The 17,844-nt window shown below is 39.2% G+C and overlaps 1 protein-coding gene across 5 annotated transcripts in view; it reads left to right on the top strand.

Annotated features, from left to right (window-relative positions):
- LOC127807528 (exocyst complex component EXO84C) overlaps positions 1 to 17,844 on the top strand; it is a 52,137-nt gene that overhangs the window by 7,435 nt on the left and 26,858 nt on the right. For 3 of the 5 annotated variants that reach the window (XM_052345439.1, XM_052345440.1, XM_052345441.1), the window contains one exon: positions 11,735 to 11,812. The exons of the other annotated variants lie outside the window; for them this stretch is intronic. In XM_052345439.1, coding sequence (XP_052201399.1) covers positions 11,735 to 11,812 — 78 coding nt within the window. The remainder of the gene's footprint in view (positions 1 to 11,734; positions 11,813 to 17,844) is intronic. 5 annotated transcript variants of the gene reach the window in all.

Here is a 17,844-nt window from a genome sequence, read left to right as displayed (position 1 = left end):
TTCAACAGTAGAGTTTATCATTGTAATCCAGCCTATAGATCTGTGTAAAGTTTTTGGCAATCAGGCGAGCCTTAAGACGTTCCACCTATCCATCAGGACCCACTTTGGGAGTGAATACCCACCGGTAACCAATGAGTCTTTCCTAGTGGTAAAGACACCAAATCCCAAGTACTATTCGAATGTAAGGCGTCAAATCTCATCTAACATAGCCTGGCGTCAATTAGGATGGGACAAAGCTTCAACTGTGGTTTTAGGAATAGAAACAAAGGAAAGACTCGAAACAAAGGCACTATAAAAAGGGGACAAACGGTCATAGCATAAAAAGTTATAAATAGGATGGGGATTACGAGTGGACCGTGTACCTTTGCGAAGAGCAATAGGGAGATTGTTGGGCTCAAGATCTGGGGCAAGAGGGACCATAGACGAAGAGAGTGAGTCAAGAGAGTCCTGGGATGGAGAAATGCTTGTGTCGATAGCGGGATGAGGACGATGGTGATATATAAGAAGTGGAGGAGCTGTGGAAGGTGGACCGAAAAATGGTAGGGTAGGCGCCATAGAGGAGACATACGGACCCGATGAGGACAACGGAAGAAAAGAAAAAGGAACAGGCAAAACCTAGTGATGACTTTGTGAATCAGGCTGAGCAATCGAAAAGAAATACTGTTGTTTAAAGAATGTGACATTAGCGGATAGAAGATAGCGGTTCAGCTCAGGAGAGTAACACTTATAGCTTTTTTGCAATCGGGAATAGCTGAGGAAGATACACTTGAGAGATTTTGCAGCAAACTTATCTTGTTTAGGTGAAAAAGAATGTACAAAATAGATACATCCAAAAACATGAAGAGGAACAGAATAAAGCGGCTGTGTAGGGAACAAAAGCCCATCTCACAATCAAGGAACCTGAGGGAACCGCAGAAAAAACAGATCTTGCTGCAAGTTCTGAACTAAATGTAGAAGAAATTAGTAACCTGAAATCATTCATGAAAACTATTTAAAATGGATCTTGGTCTCTAGAACAAATCGGTACATGTCTCAATTCTGAATTTTTTACTGGTTCACAAACTGTTAAGAATGTCTTATGGATTTTGGATTCAGGAGCTATTGACCACATGACCTATGATTCAAATGTTTTTGAAACATATAAACCAATGACTAGTCCCAAAAGAATAATTGTAGCCAATGGTCACATAGTTCCTATAGTAGGCTAGGGAAGTGTTATTCTCAATCCGTCACTCCCTGTTCAACATGTTCTTTACGTCCCTAATGTCTCTACCAACTTTATTTCTATTCATCAGCTCACCAAAGACCTTAATTGTCGTGTTGTTTTCTCTCCCCATGCTCGTGTATTTCAAGAACTTAACTCGAGGAAGATGATTGGTGCTGTTGATGAATGGAATGGGCTTACTATTTGAGGAGGAGTTGTGAGATTTCTAAAGGAGATTAGTCTATCCTTGCCTACTCATCACGAACTACTACCATGACTGAAATCTGGCTCCAACATTTCCATTTAGGCCATCCTCCTCTTAGTTTGCTGCAAACCATGTTTCTTTCTTTGTTTAAGGGTTTAAATGTTACTAGCTTTCATCTTGATGTGTGTGAATTCTCCAAACATCACCCAATGTCCAATCCAATTAGTAATAAACTATCTTCCATTCCTTTTTCTTTGGTGTATTATGATGTTTGGGGACCTTCTAGAGTTCCTAATTATTCTGGGGCTAGATGGTTCATTTTATTTATTGATGATTGTACTTGAATGACTTGGTTATATCTCTTAAAGGATAAGGCAATCTTTGGCACAATTCTGCCCTTATTCCACAAGATGATTTCTACCCAGTTTGGATCCATTATTAGGAGGATTCATACTGATAATGCAAGGGACTATTTCAATCAACACCTTCATCATTTCTTTCAGCAAGAAGGCATTGTTCATGAATCCTTCTGCATTGATACCCCTTAACAAAATGGGGTTGCTGAAAGAAAAATGAGGCATTTACTCTATGTTACTCGAGCCCTCCTACATCATCATTATATTCCCAAACATTTTTTTGGGGAAGCAGTTGTAACGGCTGCCTACCTCATCAATCAAGTTCCCTCTAAACTTCTTTAGAACCAAAGTCCATTGCAGTGTCTTTCTTCACATTTTCTGGATGTCAATCTTCATATCTCCCTTCCTCTCAAAGTTTTTGGTTGTGTCTTTTGTTCATATTCCTTAACACCACGAGACAAGCTTGATCCTTGGACACTTAAGTGCATCTTTCTTGATTATTCTCTTACTCAAAAGGGATACAAGTGCTATTACCCTCCCTCTCGGGAATTATGTGTCCAAGGATGTCACTTTCGTTGAAACTCAATGTTTTTTTGAGTCTACTCTTCTTGGTCACCAGGGGGAGACTGTCAGTGGTGACCTTCCTACTTTGGATTTGGCTCTTTTGAGACAGCTAGAAACAGAGCCAGCCATAGTTGAACCTCAACTTGAACTTGACTCACTTGTTCCTGATTCCTTGAATTTAGCTGAGCAGGACACACAAGAGAAGGGTTCCCTTTCTGCAACACAACCATTACTGCCACCCCTTGTCAGATATAAAGGCTCTCTCTATGTATTCAAGAGAAGATCTCAGCCTATTTCGAATTCCCAACTTGGGCCAAGAACTACCCCAGTCTCCAAGTATTGAAATCCCTTAGTCACCTAACTCATTCTAATTCTATTTCCAATGACTTGGACCTACCTATTGTTGTTAGAAAAAGAATTAGAAATTGTACACAACATCCATTGGCCAACTACATCTCTTATCATCGGCTCTTATCCTTAGCATAAAAGTTTTTTGTTCTCTCTTGATGCCATTGCCATTTCTAAAACAGTTGATGAGGCATTAAAGGGTCAGAATTGAACTTGGCCATGCTAGAAGAGATGAGAGCTTTGGAAAAGAATCAAACTTGGGATATGGTGCCTAAACCAAAGGGAGTTCGACTTGTGGGTTCCAGATGGGTGTTTAACTTGAAATATAATGCAAATGGCACATTGGAGAGATGTAAGGTCTGGTTGGTTGCTAAGGGGTGTACACAAACCTATGGAATAGATTATTTGGAGACCTTTGCATTAGTGGCAAAAATGACAACTGTCCAGATACTCTTATCACTGGTTGCATGTTGTGGTTGATAGTTATAACAATTTGATGTAAAAAATGCATGCCTTCATGGCGATTTAGAGGAGGAAGTTTTTAGGGAGCCACCATTAGGGTTTGATAAAGAAGCCTCAGGCAGGGTGTGCAGGCTTAAAAAGGCTCTCGCTTAAGCAATTTTCAAGAGCATGGTTTGGCAAATTTTCTGAAGCTATAAGACAAATGGGATATCGGTAAAGCAAGGGAGATCACACTCTCTTTATTAAACACTCAATAGAGGGGAAGGTAACAGTTTTGCTTGTGTATGTGAATGATATCATAGTTGCTGAAAATGATGCTAAGGAACAACAATAGCTAAAAGAAAGCCTTGCAAGGGAATTTGAGATTAAGGACTCAAGTATTTCTTGGAATAGAAGTAGTCTACTCTAAAGAAGGAATTTTCTTTTCCCAAAGGAAGTATATCATGGATTTATTGAAGGAAACTAGGTTGTTAGGAGGAAAACCAGCTAGCACACCAGTAGAACCAAACCTTAAATTGGGTGAGAATCCTAACTGTCAGTTGGTGGACAAAGGGAGGTACCAAAGATTGGTGGATCGCTTAATCTATCTCATATTAGATTTGATATTGTATTTGCCATTAGCTTGCTCAGTCAAATTTATGCACTAAGCCAACTAATAAAAACACACGCATGCAATCAGGAGAATTTTATGTTACCTAAAGTCCACACCCAGGAAAGGAATTATGTTCGATTAGGGAATGATATGTCTATTATAGGTTACACATATGCCGACTATGCATGTTCCCTAGTTGATAAGCGATCTACAACTGGTTATTGTGTGTTTCTGAGAGGGAATCTAGTGTCCTGGAGAAATAAAAAACAGAACATAGTTTCCAGGTCCAGTGCTGAGGTAGAATTTTGAACTATGGCCCTTGGTTTGTGTCAATTGTTATGGATGAAGATTGTTCTGGATGATTTAAGGCTTGCTAGGAGTGGACTAATCAAGCTGTTTTGTGACAATAAGTTAGCTATCAGTATTGCACATAATCCAGTGCAACGTGATAGAACAAAACATGTTGAGATAAATTGACATTTTATAAAGAAGAAGTTGGAGGCTGGACTAATTTGTATTCCCTTTGTTCCCTCCAAAAACCAGTTAGCTGATATATTGACAAAGGGATTGCCTACAAGGAGATTTGAGGAGTTATTGTGCAAACTGGAAATGACAGACATTCATTCACCAACTTGAGAGAGAGTGTTGATTCCCGAGTAAAATATGAGGAATGATTGATTGGAATCTCAAGAGATTCATTGGTCAAATCATTCCTAATTTAGAAACTGATCCTATCCCTAGTTTAGAAACTGTGCTTTGGCTGATTTTTGGATACTTTCCTATCTTTTGTACAGTCAACCTTTCCTATTTTGTGCAGCCTATCTTTCCTAGTTTCAGCAAGTGTAATTTTTCCTATGGTGTAATCTCCAACCTTATAAATAGGGCTGTACCACTTGTGTAAATGATGTGAAAAACAGTTTACTTTCTCACAGATAATGACAATAGATTTTAATTATTTTCTACAATTTTAGTAATTTTATGATATTAAATCTTTGACTACCCAAATAAACTTCCTTCTTACGAGGAAAAAGAATCATTTGTCTTGTATGAATTGAAAAATTATACTAGTAGAGAGCCTAACCACCCAACATAGACTTATTAGCCTTGACTTCCACATCAAAAAATGGAGAAAGAAGGATAATAAAAAGCAAGCCCAAAAATCAAATGGTGGGATGTAAAAGGTGGAAAACAACATATTCTTAAGAAAAGAGTTGTTATAGAAGAGATTGGATTGTACAAGATGAGACAACTCTAACATGGCATGAGATGGTTGCAACAATTTGAAACACGATAAAAACCATTGTAGGAGAGTTGAAAAAAGAAGAACCAAAAGGAGCATGGTAGTGGAGTGAGGAGGTAAAGGAAAAAATCAAGACCATGAAAAATTGCTCAAGATTTTTGCATGCATGCCCTAAAAAAAGCATCTCCAATGCATCATGCTCTCCTTTGTGAGGGTTAGAAGAGGGTCATCTTTGTATGTAGTGTGACCCTTCCTCTGCAAAGAGGCTATTTCTACAATTCGAACTAGTGACCTTTTAGTCATAAAAGAGCTACACTATTGTTGCTAACAAGGCTTGCCCTCTAGGCATACATGCCCTAATGACAAAAATTTCAAAAGGAATAATTCAGCTTAAAAAGAGGCAAAGGAGGTGTGAAGCTGGTTTAAAAGATTATGAAAAACTGTACAAACTAACTTTACTCTAAAATAGAGGAAGAGATATATAAGTTGGCTAAAGCTAAGGAAAGAGGATCGAGGGATTTGAGCCAAGTAAAATGTATGAAATACAAATTAAAATGTACTAATAAATGAGGGGGTGATCAAGGAGAGAATGAGTATTTTTAAGTTATTGAATATATGTACAGAAACAAATATTACAGTTAGATATCTTATTAATTTTGAAAAAGATAGGAATTATATATTCTATGGATGTATTTGTTTGAAAGAAGTGACGCAAGTCCTAAAAAAGATTTAGAATGATAAAACAGGTGGATCAAATAAATATCTTGATAGAAGTATGAAAATGTGCAGGAGAAGTTGTGGTTAACTAATTTATTCAATGCAATCCTTAAATTGAAGAGGATGTCTTATTTTCACTAGTAATTATTTTTGGATAAATGCTTTTGGAAAGTATCATGATCATCCAATGAGAATTATCAAAATTTTCTAAATATAGCAAAATAGTAATTAATTGTTGTTTCAAACTTAACCTACTCATTTGATTTGTATATCAATCAAATCCCCTTTCTAAATTGTACAAGCTTGTTCCAAAGCATACGACTTTTTGGATGCATATGATATCTCTATATATGGGACTTAAATCTGTTTAAAAGTAAAGTTTTTTACCAGAATATGAATTAAATTGAAAGAGCCCTTAACTATTAAGGGTGTTAATAACAAATCACTTGTTCTTATTTGAGAAGAATGAGGACAAAAGGATTCGTCAAGAAAGATCTCTTATTCTTATTATAAGATTGTGATTAGATACTACATGAGTTTGGTAAAGAAAATAATCTTCTCCTTTGAGAATTGTAATACCCCATGTTTGTATGAGGTTGTCACGTAATTTAGGCAAGTTTAAAATATTGAAAAATTGGTTTGATATCAATTATCATGACCGAATCGATTGTAGGGAGTGCCTTGGAGCTTGGATGCCAAAAGAAAATGATACAGCCTTGATGAGCATCCCGAGATAGGATTTATGGTATCAAAAGAAATTGGATTGGGAACGGTTTTCGGTATATCTAAAATGCAGCTGTCATTTAGGCTGCAAAACTGAATTGTCGTAGAGAACTTCTGGGAAGTCAACGAAAGCTTGAAAGGGGCTTTATTTTTTCGTAATAAGCAACTCTTCAGTGGTTTCGAGATGAAACAATGGCCCGGTGAGGACACACTGGGGTGAAATCGTCATTATTGAGTAACTCCGAGTTATTAATTTTGAATTTTCTGTATCGAAATGCAATTTAATTCAGTGTTTGAGGCTATATTTGCAATTTGGGAATTGCATCAGTGAAATAGGGTATTTAAATATGTATTCCTTTATTATTATAGTGTAATATATATGTAATATATATATAATATGCGCGTGTGTATGGCCATACCCTGCTATCCCATGCCTTTGCAATTACATGTTGCAAATGGGAGAAATTGCATGCAAAGAAGGTATGGGCAAAAGTAGTGAGGAGAGGGGTGGAATTCGACTATAAATAGGATGGCGAAATGAAGGAAGTGGCAGCATGCTTTGGCTGAGAGAGCTCGTGAGATCGAGAGAGAGAGGGAAGAGAGATTGAGAGAGAGAGCTTGGGAGAGAGAAGAAGATAGAGAGCGTGAGTTGGGGCGACCATGGCAGCGGCCGAAACGGAAGCTGGACGTGCGGAGTAGGGCAGCGGCCGCGGTGATGGTCGCATGGTGCGGCGGCGATCGAAGGGCTCGGTGGAGGCTCGAGAAGCGGCCAGAAGCAGTGAAGCCGCGGCCATGGCAGCCATGGCCGCGAGCTCCAGCAAGCCGACGTGACGCAGAGAGGCTGGCCGCGGTGGAGGAGGTTGTGCGGGCGGCGGCTGCAGGGTCCGGTGGTGTTGGCCGACGGTGTCGGGGCTGGCCGTGGCGTTCGGCGGGGCCAAGGGCGATGGCTGGCAGGCATGCGCAAGCGTTGGTGCGGCGCTGTGAAGAAGAGGAAGAAACAAAGAAGGGAGTAGGAGAAGGAAGAAGGAGAAGAAAAAAGAAAGAACATAAAAGAAAAGGAAGAAAAAGAAAATAAAATGGAGAAAAATGTTGAAAAGCCCTAGAAAATTTCTGAAAAATAGGATTTGGTGATTTATTAATTTTTCGGAAATTTTGGCAAGAAAAATTGTTCGGACACGCAATTCGAGGATATGACACGCATACCGAGGAAGCCTGAGAGGCTAAGTCAAGGTAAGTAAAATTTCTTAGAAAATTTTAGAAATTCAAGAATATTATTTTATGAATTTTCATAGTGAAATATTGGAGAAATATTTAATTTGGATTTATTGAGGAAAAATAGGCAGAAATAGAGAGAAAAATAAAGAAAATGCAAAAAATTATGAAAAAATAGGTTTTAATACTTATTGTTATGTTTAGGAGCACTCTTGACAACTCAATCGATGATTCCTAATGCCAATATGATTGGTTTCTCCATAGTGTCTAAGTACACTCTACCATAAACCAAATCCATACTCAATGATACTCATTAATCCAAAAGTGTCCAAACTTTTTACACAGCATCACAACACAGTGAACCTCACCCGGATTGGCCTTTCCACTGCTAGACTTTATTCCTAGCTCCCCAAAACCGGCCTTTAGGATTTACCACTGACTTTCTCTAATGTTTGCTTCAAACAAACAGGACTGCTCATCTCTACCTATCAATCTACCAAGATATGCTTAAGACTAGGGTAACCTAGGCTGCCTTAAGCTGTCCAAACCCTACTCCAATCTCTATGCCTTAGAATTTCCCAGCTTATCCTTTCTCCCACACTCTCAAACACTGATCTAAACACTTAGGTACACCTTGAGAGTTTTATTTTGGAGAAAATACCAATAAAGCTGCCCATCAATATACTAAGCATACCACTGGAATATTGACAGCTTTCCTATGCACTCAATTTTAACCCTTTTGGACTCTTCCAATCTTATATCTTACCTAAGGAACTACTATTATATCTCATACCTAGAGAGATCTTCTAAGCAACCAATCCTTGCTTACCTTTCCCTCTAGCCTCTTATTCCTTGGCTATACTATAAGATCACTTTTCTCTTAGTAATTTTCCATGGATACTAGCTGATTAGTGACACCTATTTGATCCAAATTAAGCCTTCATGTGCTGCTATAACCAATGGCCATGTCTAGCCATTTCTCTAGACTTTTTCCCATTTCCCAGAACTTCCTTAATTTACAAATAGACACTGCAACAGCACTCCACCCCTTTAACCTAAGGGATATTTCATCTAAGTCCAAGCCTCTCCCCAAATTTACATGGCTCCATGCCATTCTTATACAAGAGGTTCTATATCCCAGTCTATCCTTAGCACTCAAGGCAGTGCATAAGCTTCTTAAACCCAGCATTCCATACCTCACCGGGGCCTAACTTAAGACCTATCACTACCCATCCTAGGCAGCACTCTAAACCTTCTATTCCCTTGCTCATTTCCTGCAAGATGATTCTATTTCCCTTTCCTTGCTTAATCCTGATTTTGATCAACATGGACTACACCATACAAGACAACACTTGCACACACCCTTTTCCCCTCATTGTTTACAAGGACCCTCACTGCAAGAGCCAAAACTATCTTAAACACTAGCTTCCTCCCTCTCACAATTCAGCCCAAGCTTACACAATAAATCTGATCAAAACATTTTCCAGATTTCCCTATTGCTATATCCTGGTTCATAGGTTAGTTCAGGACATTCCCAAAGGTTTCTCTTTGCTGTTTTCTTTACACAGCATCCCAGATTTCATCCTTTGCCCTTGGAATCAACTAATTCCATGTCCTATTTGTAGAGTTTTCCCTCATAGGTAAGAACCCTATCTTGAGGAGACCTAGGTATACGTATTACACAACTCTTACACACCTAACCCTTCACACCATAAGCAATTTCCAGCATGCTTCCTAAATTCCAGCAGGCTCATATACGCTTGGGAATTCCTTAGGAACACACCATCTTCACTAGGTTCACCTCACCTAGCTCCATCATGAGACAAGGCCTAGATAGGTTCCCAAAACATCCTAGAAACTGATTTCTAATGGGATTTACTGATTTTGGAGACTTCTACATTTGGAGACCTAGTCAAACTACCTGGTTTCTATTCCTATACACCTGCAAATTTTCCCCTCTCCTAATATCCCTAGCCTTAGATACCTATCCTAGTCCTTGCTCACCATTGTGAGCCGTCCTCAACAAATGACACAGCCTAGCCTTATCATAGGCTATCCTTTAGTGGCTGCATCTTATCCACATATAAATGCAAGCATGCACCACATAACCTCCATTCTTGAGGGTTGCTACCATCTCTCTAAGAGATCCTTGCAACTTCTTAGGACTCCAATTCTCACTATCTAATTATTCCTAAGGACATTAGGCTTTCTATTACAACAAGGATATATTTTACAGCTTCTTAATAATCTGGAATAGCTCCACCATGCTTCCTAATTTCTCCCATCTCCAAATTCCCTTAACCTTACTTTGATGCCTAGACAAACCATTCCCCCCTCCACCATGACTCTATGGGTAAATACCCTTTTCCTATGAGAAGAACACCCTAACCCTAGGACCTATGCTATTTTTACTGCATACCTAGAAAAAAACTATGGGACATCTGCACTCTCATAGCCAAAGCCACTCATGGTGCTTGAGCATTCGGGGTTGGTTTCCTCCTGGGTTTCTTTCTTCCTATTTGGGCAGTTTCTCTGGAAGTGGCCCTCCTCATGACAGTGATAACACTTAAACTGTTTCTTGCCATTTTTAGACTTGCTTCTTGACTTACCCTTTGATTTAAACTCTCTTTTCTCAAGTCTGCTTCTTGTTGTCAAAACATCACCAGCGGACCCTGTTCCTTCTAATTTCTGCTGCAACTCCTTAGAGTTTAATGCTCCAAAAACATCTTCTAGGGATAACTTTTCCCTACCATGTTTTAATATATCAACGAAGGTTTCATATGTTTTTGGCATAGAATGCAATAATACAAGGGCTTTATCTTCCTCATCATAGTTAATATCTATGTTCTCTAAATCAAGACATATTTTATTGAACTCATCTATGTGATTATTCAGTTTCTTCCCTTCTTGCATTTTGAATGTGAAAAACTTTGCCTTTAGATATAGCCTATTTGACAGAGTTTTTGTCATGTAAAGACTCTCTAATTTAGACCATAAAGCCTCAGCTGTTTCCATCCTTGAAACTTCCTTAAGAACTTTATCTCCTAAACTTAGAATTAGAGTATTATAGGCCCTCTTGTTGATTTCTTTCCGACGCTCACTGTAATCCTTTTTCTGTTCTTCTAAGGCATTCTCGGGCAGTTTCTGTTCTGCCTCTAAAGCCTCTTCTAATCCCAAATTTCCCAACAACGCCCTCATTTTAATTTTCCATAGACTGAAATCATTTGAACCATCAAATTTCTCTGTCATACCTAGTGGAAGAAGGTGTGGAAGCCATAACAGGGATTAAAACTAAAGATTTCTAGGGTTCTTGGCAATTCTTGAAAGAGTTCTTGGCTCTGATACTAATTTGTTATGCTTAGGAGCACTCTTGACAACTCAATCAATGATTCCTAATGCCAATTCTCTCAACTCATCACTCGAAATCAATCCAACCAATAGAACTCACAAGAGAGAAAACAAGAACATAATTTAAATGAAAGAAAAAACAGAAACAATCAAGACACAAACCAAACAATAGGCGCAAGATATATCCTGGTTCGGATTGCTTTAAAGCAACCCTACATCCAGCCTTCAAGCACCCCAAGAGCAGTCTTCTTATTATCAAGGATGATCAGTACAACAACTTGAGAAAAAACCTCCTATTCTATTCTATTGTACCGAGTGAACATTCATTTAGAGAGAAAGACTAGTGTTCAAGACTGCCTTGTAATCTGGGAGAGTGAGTGTTGATTGTACTCGAAGAATATGAGGTTTTTTCTCAAGCTGTTGTACTGATCATCCTTGGTAATAAGAAGACTGGTCTTGGGGTGTTTGAAGGTTGGATGTAGGGTTGTTTTAAAGCAATCCGAACTAGGATATATCTTGCGCCTATTGTTTGGTTTGTGTCTTGATTGTTTCTGTTTTTTCTTTCATTTAAATTCTGTTCTTGTTTTCTGTCTTGTGAGTTCTGTTGGTTGGATTGATTTCGGGTGATGAGTTGAGAGAATTGGCATTAGGAATCATTGATTGAGTTGTCAAGAGTGCTCCTAAACATAACACTTATTTAAATAAATGTGGTGATTAGGATGCTTTGAGGGTTAAAGTTGAAATGACTTGTGCGAATTTTGAGGTTGGCATGTAAATCAAGGCAATGCATGTATTTCAAGGCAAGGCATGAATATCGAGGTAGCCCGATAAGCTTAAAAAGGTAAGTGGTACTTCCCAACTGGATTTAATTTTATGAAAAATGCTTGATTTGTAAGTGATACTTCCCAACTGGATTTAGTTTTATGAAAAATGTTTGGTTTGTAAGTGGTACTTCCCAACTAGATTTAGTTTTATGAAAAATGCTTGGTTTGTAAGTGGTTCAACCCAAAACCCGATTTTAGGTAAATGATTTTATCATGTTGTCATGCATTGATATGAATATATCATGTAGATTGCATTTATATGTATTGATGATGAAATGTGCATATGTTCACGATGATATTATTGATCATATATCGCATAAGGGTTTGAGATATGGACTGACATCGTTGCTCTGCCAAGGGTGCACTCATACACTTCGGCTTGGTAAGGAGATTGTAAAAATGAGGAGCAACAATTGGGTGCGGTTGATTCAAACCTAAATGATATGGAAATGACATTTTGCATTTTGCATTCATGCACGAAATGTGTTTACTGTTCCCTTACTTAGATGATTCATCATCTAATTTGGGCTTTGTCCCTGAAATATTCAAACGTTCCAGATGGAGATTGTAGTAGAAACGAGGATGAGTGATGTATGAAATGGCACGTAGCAGAGTGCATGTTGAATGGAATGTATGTTATGTAGCTCATGTATTTAAGTTTTGCTACTTTGAATTCTGAACGTTTTAAGGAACGATGATGTAAGAATTGAATTTTGATTAATATTAAGATGTCAGGTTTGATCCTTGCTTTCACATATGATGTGTATAATAATTCTGTTTTGAGAAAATGATTGGGAATTTTGGGACGGATTCGAGGTATGATGTGATTTAGGATTAGTTTGAAAGGAAAAAAAATTTATTGTCCCAGAATTGTCCGAATTTATAACGCACTCGAGAAACGGGCGTTACAAGAATAATCAAAAAGGAAAATTTGAAGTGTTCAATTAGAACGTGAAATGTGACTAAATTGGCCTTAACTAGTCTATGGGATAGAGTTGGAAGAAAGGAGGAGATTGTTGAATGAGGAAAGATCCAATGACTTTGAAAGAATTGAGTGAGGATTGTATGTGGGAAAATCTCATATGCAGTTCTATTGAGGGTAGTAAGGGTGATTTACCTGTCAACTTTCCCATTATCACCTCTGAATAACCACTGTCTCCAGAGCTGGGGTTCATGGCTGTCTTTGGACTCCCATTGTGCATGAGATTTGAATGCAATTACGCAATAAACAGGTTTGAAGGAGAGAATTGTTGGGAGGTCAGTTTTGCCTGTTTTTATCACTGTGACCCATTTCAGAATTACAAAATCTCCATTAAGGTTTTCTACTTTTGCAGATAGAAATAGTAGAGATTCTAGAGGGATAAAGCTTTTGTTGATTTATGGTCTCTGGTTTTTTGTGTGTGGAAATGGGTGACAAAGGGAGAGAAGGGCGTTGGTTCATGCAGTGTGAAAGCCGAGGGGGAGGGGGGAAGGCTTAGGTCTTTTTTCTCTTTTACACTGGGCACTCATTTTATATTAGGCTGCTTGTGTGGTTGCACAATTTAAATTGTTGCACTACATGCATTCGTCAGAAAAAACAATACCTTTTATCTAAAAGGGCATCCCCAATGCACTAGAGTCTCTGCTTTGAGGTCTTGTTTTTTTTTTCTCCCCAAAAGGTTGTTTCCAAACCTTGATAATACTGTTTATCCATTGACAAAAAAATCATTTGTGTTAGAAATAGTATATTATATATAGTGTTGTCCATATATATATATATATATAAAATAGAGATAGGGTTGTACCTTGTGCTCAACCTAGTTGTACCTTATTGGTATATATAGATATTCCACATTGTGAATAATATAACACAACATTTTTCTCTCTCAAATATTCACATGGTATCAAAGCCACCTAACAAAACCCTAACCCGATCCTAGACCCATCCAACGTTGCTGCCGCTATCTCTCGCTCATGTGGCTGTTGCATTTTGTTTTCTAGCGAGCTCCAAGTGATTGTTGCTGCTTCTCACACATCTCGTAGCCGTGCCAACTGCCATCAACCCAGATCTGCAGCTGCTTAGCGCCACTGCCATCCGCAATCCTCTTGTCGCTGTCGCCTTGTGCCGCCGCCGTTCGCAACCCTCTTGCCGCCGTCGATCTGTCATCCGCTCGGTTGATCTGAAACAGATCGGCCAAATCTGAAATAGATCGACCTTCCTCGTGCTACGCCGCCATTGTTCCAGCTTTGCCGTCGATCTCTCCTTTGGATAGATTTGCCTTCTTCAGATCTGTCTTCTGCACTTTAGATCTGCGATCCGTCACCATCATCCCTTAGATCTGGCCTGACAGACTTCAGATCCAGCTGTTCCTGTCCAGATCTAGTCTCTCCTGTCCAAATCTGGCTGTTCTTGTCTCAGATCTCGTGGCTAGTTTCTCAGATCCGACCGTTCTCCTCTAGATTTGGCCACTCCCGTCTCAGATCTCACGGCCACTTATCAGATCTCGTGGCTGGTTTCTTAGATACGGCCATTCCCATCCAGATCCGGCCGCTTCTGTTTAGATCCGATTGTCAGTCTTTAGATCTGACCATTATTTCTTAGATTCAACCGTCAATTCGTCAGATCCGACCGCTAATCCCTCAGATCTGGTCAGATTTGGTTGCCAAACCTCAGATCTGGTCATCAATCTCTCAGATCTGATTATCATTTTTCAGATCCGGCCCTGATCTGCTTCCTCCTACAACGGTGACCCTAGATCTACTTTTAGACAATCTTCTTCTTCGCTTTTGTGGCAATCTATCAGACCATTGGCCTCATATATGGGTTTTACAGTTTCAGATCTAATTTGCAGCAACTTTCTTTGATTTCAGATTTGGGCTCCACAATTTTAGATCTGTTTCATATCTGATTTGCAGTCTTGTTTCACAGTTTCAGATCTGATTTTTCTTTGCAATCTCAGATCTAGTTTGGCTGGGCTTGGTTTTCACTATGGCCTCTTCAAATCCTAAAGTTGGGAGCACCCCTTCTCTTGATGTTGTGAGTTCCCCTTCACCTGTGTCTATTCTTGTCCTTATACCATTTTTATTCGGTATTACAACCATTACTACTGACAAATTGAATGGTAAGAACTATATGTCTTGGTCAGCATCTGTTTGAATGTGGTTTCGTGGACATGGTGTTAGTGACCATTTGACTAAGAGGCTTTCTGACATTGCTAAAGCAGAAAGGACTTAATGGGATCACATCGATGCATAGTTGGTTACGTTGTTATGGCAGTCCATATATGTTGATTTAATCCCCTTATTTCGAGTCTACGAGAACTGTTTCGATATTTGGTCTCATGCTTAGCAGTTATATACTAATGATATCGTGCATTTATACACTATCATTAGTAATTTATTCAGTATTAAAAAGGGGGACTAAGATATGCCTACTTACTTGGGTTGTATCTAGTTTGCTATGATAGATTTTAATGCTATGCTCCCAGTTATAATCAATCTCAATGAGCAGACGAAGTTGAGGGACTAGTTGTTTATGGTACTCACCCTGGTAGGCCTTGGGCTCGATATGAAGGGTGTTCTCACTCAGATCCTGAGTAGTCCCACTATTCCTACCATGGAAGAGGTGTTTGCCTGGATCCTTCGTAGTCCACTAGCATTTTCTGAGGCTTCAGTTGGAGAGTGATTTATACTTGCCTCTCAGACTCTTGGATCTTCCTTTGTGATTGGACTTGGAGGTGGGCGTGGTCATAGTGGTAGGCGCACTTGTTGTAATTACTGTCATCGTCTTGGTCATTATAAGGATACATGTTATGCACTCCATAGTCACCTTCCTAAGGCCAATGTTGTAATTCCTGAGAGTACAGACACAGTACGTGGTACCAGATATCTCTCACATTGAGCAACTAGCCTTTACATATACAATCTCTGTTGAGGAGTTGGCTGAGTATCGTTAGCTTCGGGCAACTCAACATGCCTCATCTCCCATAGCTTTTATTGCCTAGGGATCTACTTTTTCTGCACAACCGTCCAATGGTACTCATATCTGCCTTACTTATTCTTAGCCTAGTCCTTGGATTCTTGATTTAGTCGCTTCAGAGCATATTTCTAATAATAAGTCCTTATTCTCTCATTTTGATTCCTCTACGTCCCTTCCTCCTATCACTGTGGCTGATGGGTCTAAAACCCTTCCCACTGGTATCGGTAGGGTTAATCCACTTCCGTCTATTTCCCTTAATTCTGTTTTTCACATCCTTAGTTGTCCATATAGTCTTTTTTCTATTCGTCGTCTCACTCGTTCTTTGAACTGTCGTGTTATCTTTGATTTTGAATCTGTTCTTGTGTAGGATTAGGGTACGGGACAAACGATTGGCATTGGATGTGAGTTTGAGGGACTTTACCATCTTGCCCTACCGTCCTTTACGGCATCTGCTTGTGCTACTATAGGGGCATCTCTTCTCCGAATTCATTTGCGGCTTGGTCATCCTCACTTATCTACTCTTTGACAGATAATTCCTTCATTGTTTTCGTTGACTGTTCTAGAATGCGATTCCTATCAACTAGGAAAACATGTTCGTTCTTTGTATCCTAGTCGTATTTACAAATGAGCTGATGCTCCCTTTGATCTTGTCCATTCAGACATTTGGGGTCCTAATAGAGTCAAGTATAAATAAGGTTTCTCCTATTTTGTTACATTTGTTCCTATTTTGTTACATTTGTTGATGACCATTCTTGTTGTACTAGGCTTTACTTAATGAAAGATCATACTGAATTGGAATCTTTATTCACTTCCTTTTGTAATGAAATTTCTACTCAATTTGGTTGTTCCATTCAAATTCTTCGCAGTGATAATGCCAAGGAATATTGTTCTCATGCATTTCAAGCTTTTCTCTCATCTCGGGGTATTGTTCATCAGTTCTTTTGTCCTTATTCTCCGCAACAAAATGAGGTGGCTAAACATAAAAACCACCATCTCATTGAGACTGCTTGGACACTTCTCCTTCACATGCATGTTTCTGTTGTCTTTTGGGATGCTACTCTTCTCAGTTCTAGTTATCTAATCAACTGGATGCCATTTATTACTCTAAATGTGGCCATTCCACATACTTTACCTTTTCTTCGTGATCCCATCTATCCTATCCCTCTTCGTGTCTTCGGATCAACCTGCTTTGTCCACTTTCTTTCCCCTGGTCGTGATAAATTATCTCCTCGCTCGATCAAGTGTGTGTTCCTAGGCTACTCTCTTCATTAAAAGGGATATAAGTGCTACTCCCTCGAACTTGGTAGACACTTTCTCTCTTATGATGTCACATTTTTTGAATCTACACATTTTTTCTCTTCTTTGTCTGATGGGTCTTCTTCCTCCCTTCATGAGGTCCTACCTACCCCTTCTTTTCCGTCTCTTGTCCTAGTACCTGTTTCTGTTCTTCTTGTTCCTCTCCAAACTTATCAGTGTCGTTCTAAGCCTCCATCAGTGCCTTCAGCTCCTGCTCCTCCTATTGCAGATGATGGTATTTCTCCAAACTCATGTCTTCCTCCAGATGGTGCCATTATTTCGTCTCCCTCCGACTCTACCCAAGCTCCCCGACATCGTGGTACACTTTCCACTCGTAATCCTTATCCGCTTTATACCTTTGTGAGCTATCACTATTTATCACCTATTTATTTTGCTTTTGTCTCTGCTCTTTCGTCTGTTTCTATCCCTAAGGCAGATGCTGAAGCTCTTTCTCACCTTGGGTGGAGACATGCTATGGATGAGGAGATGTCTGCCTTGTTGGCTAATGAGACATGGGATCTAGTTCGTCTCCCTTAGGGGAAGTCTACTGTTGGTTGTTGGTGGGTGTTTATAGTTAAGGTTGGACTGGATGGTTCTATTAATCGTCTAAAGGCTCGGTTTGGATGCTAAGGGTTATACTCAAATTTTTGGCCTGGATTATGGTGATACATTCTCTCCTGTGGCTAAGATTGCTTCTGTTCGTGTTTTTCTTGCTATAGCTTCTATTCAGCAATGATCTCTTTATCAGCTGGATGTTAAAAATGTTTTTCTTCATGGCGACCTTCAAGAGGAAGT

This window comes from Diospyros lotus, chromosome 8 (genome assembly GCF_014633365.1).
Source record: "Diospyros lotus cultivar Yz01 chromosome 8, ASM1463336v1, whole genome shotgun sequence".
Taxonomy (NCBI): Eukaryota; Viridiplantae; Streptophyta; class Magnoliopsida; order Ericales; family Ebenaceae; genus Diospyros; species Diospyros lotus.
The sequence above is the reverse complement of the archived record's forward strand: the minus strand, read 5'-3'. Positions and strand labels throughout refer to the sequence as shown.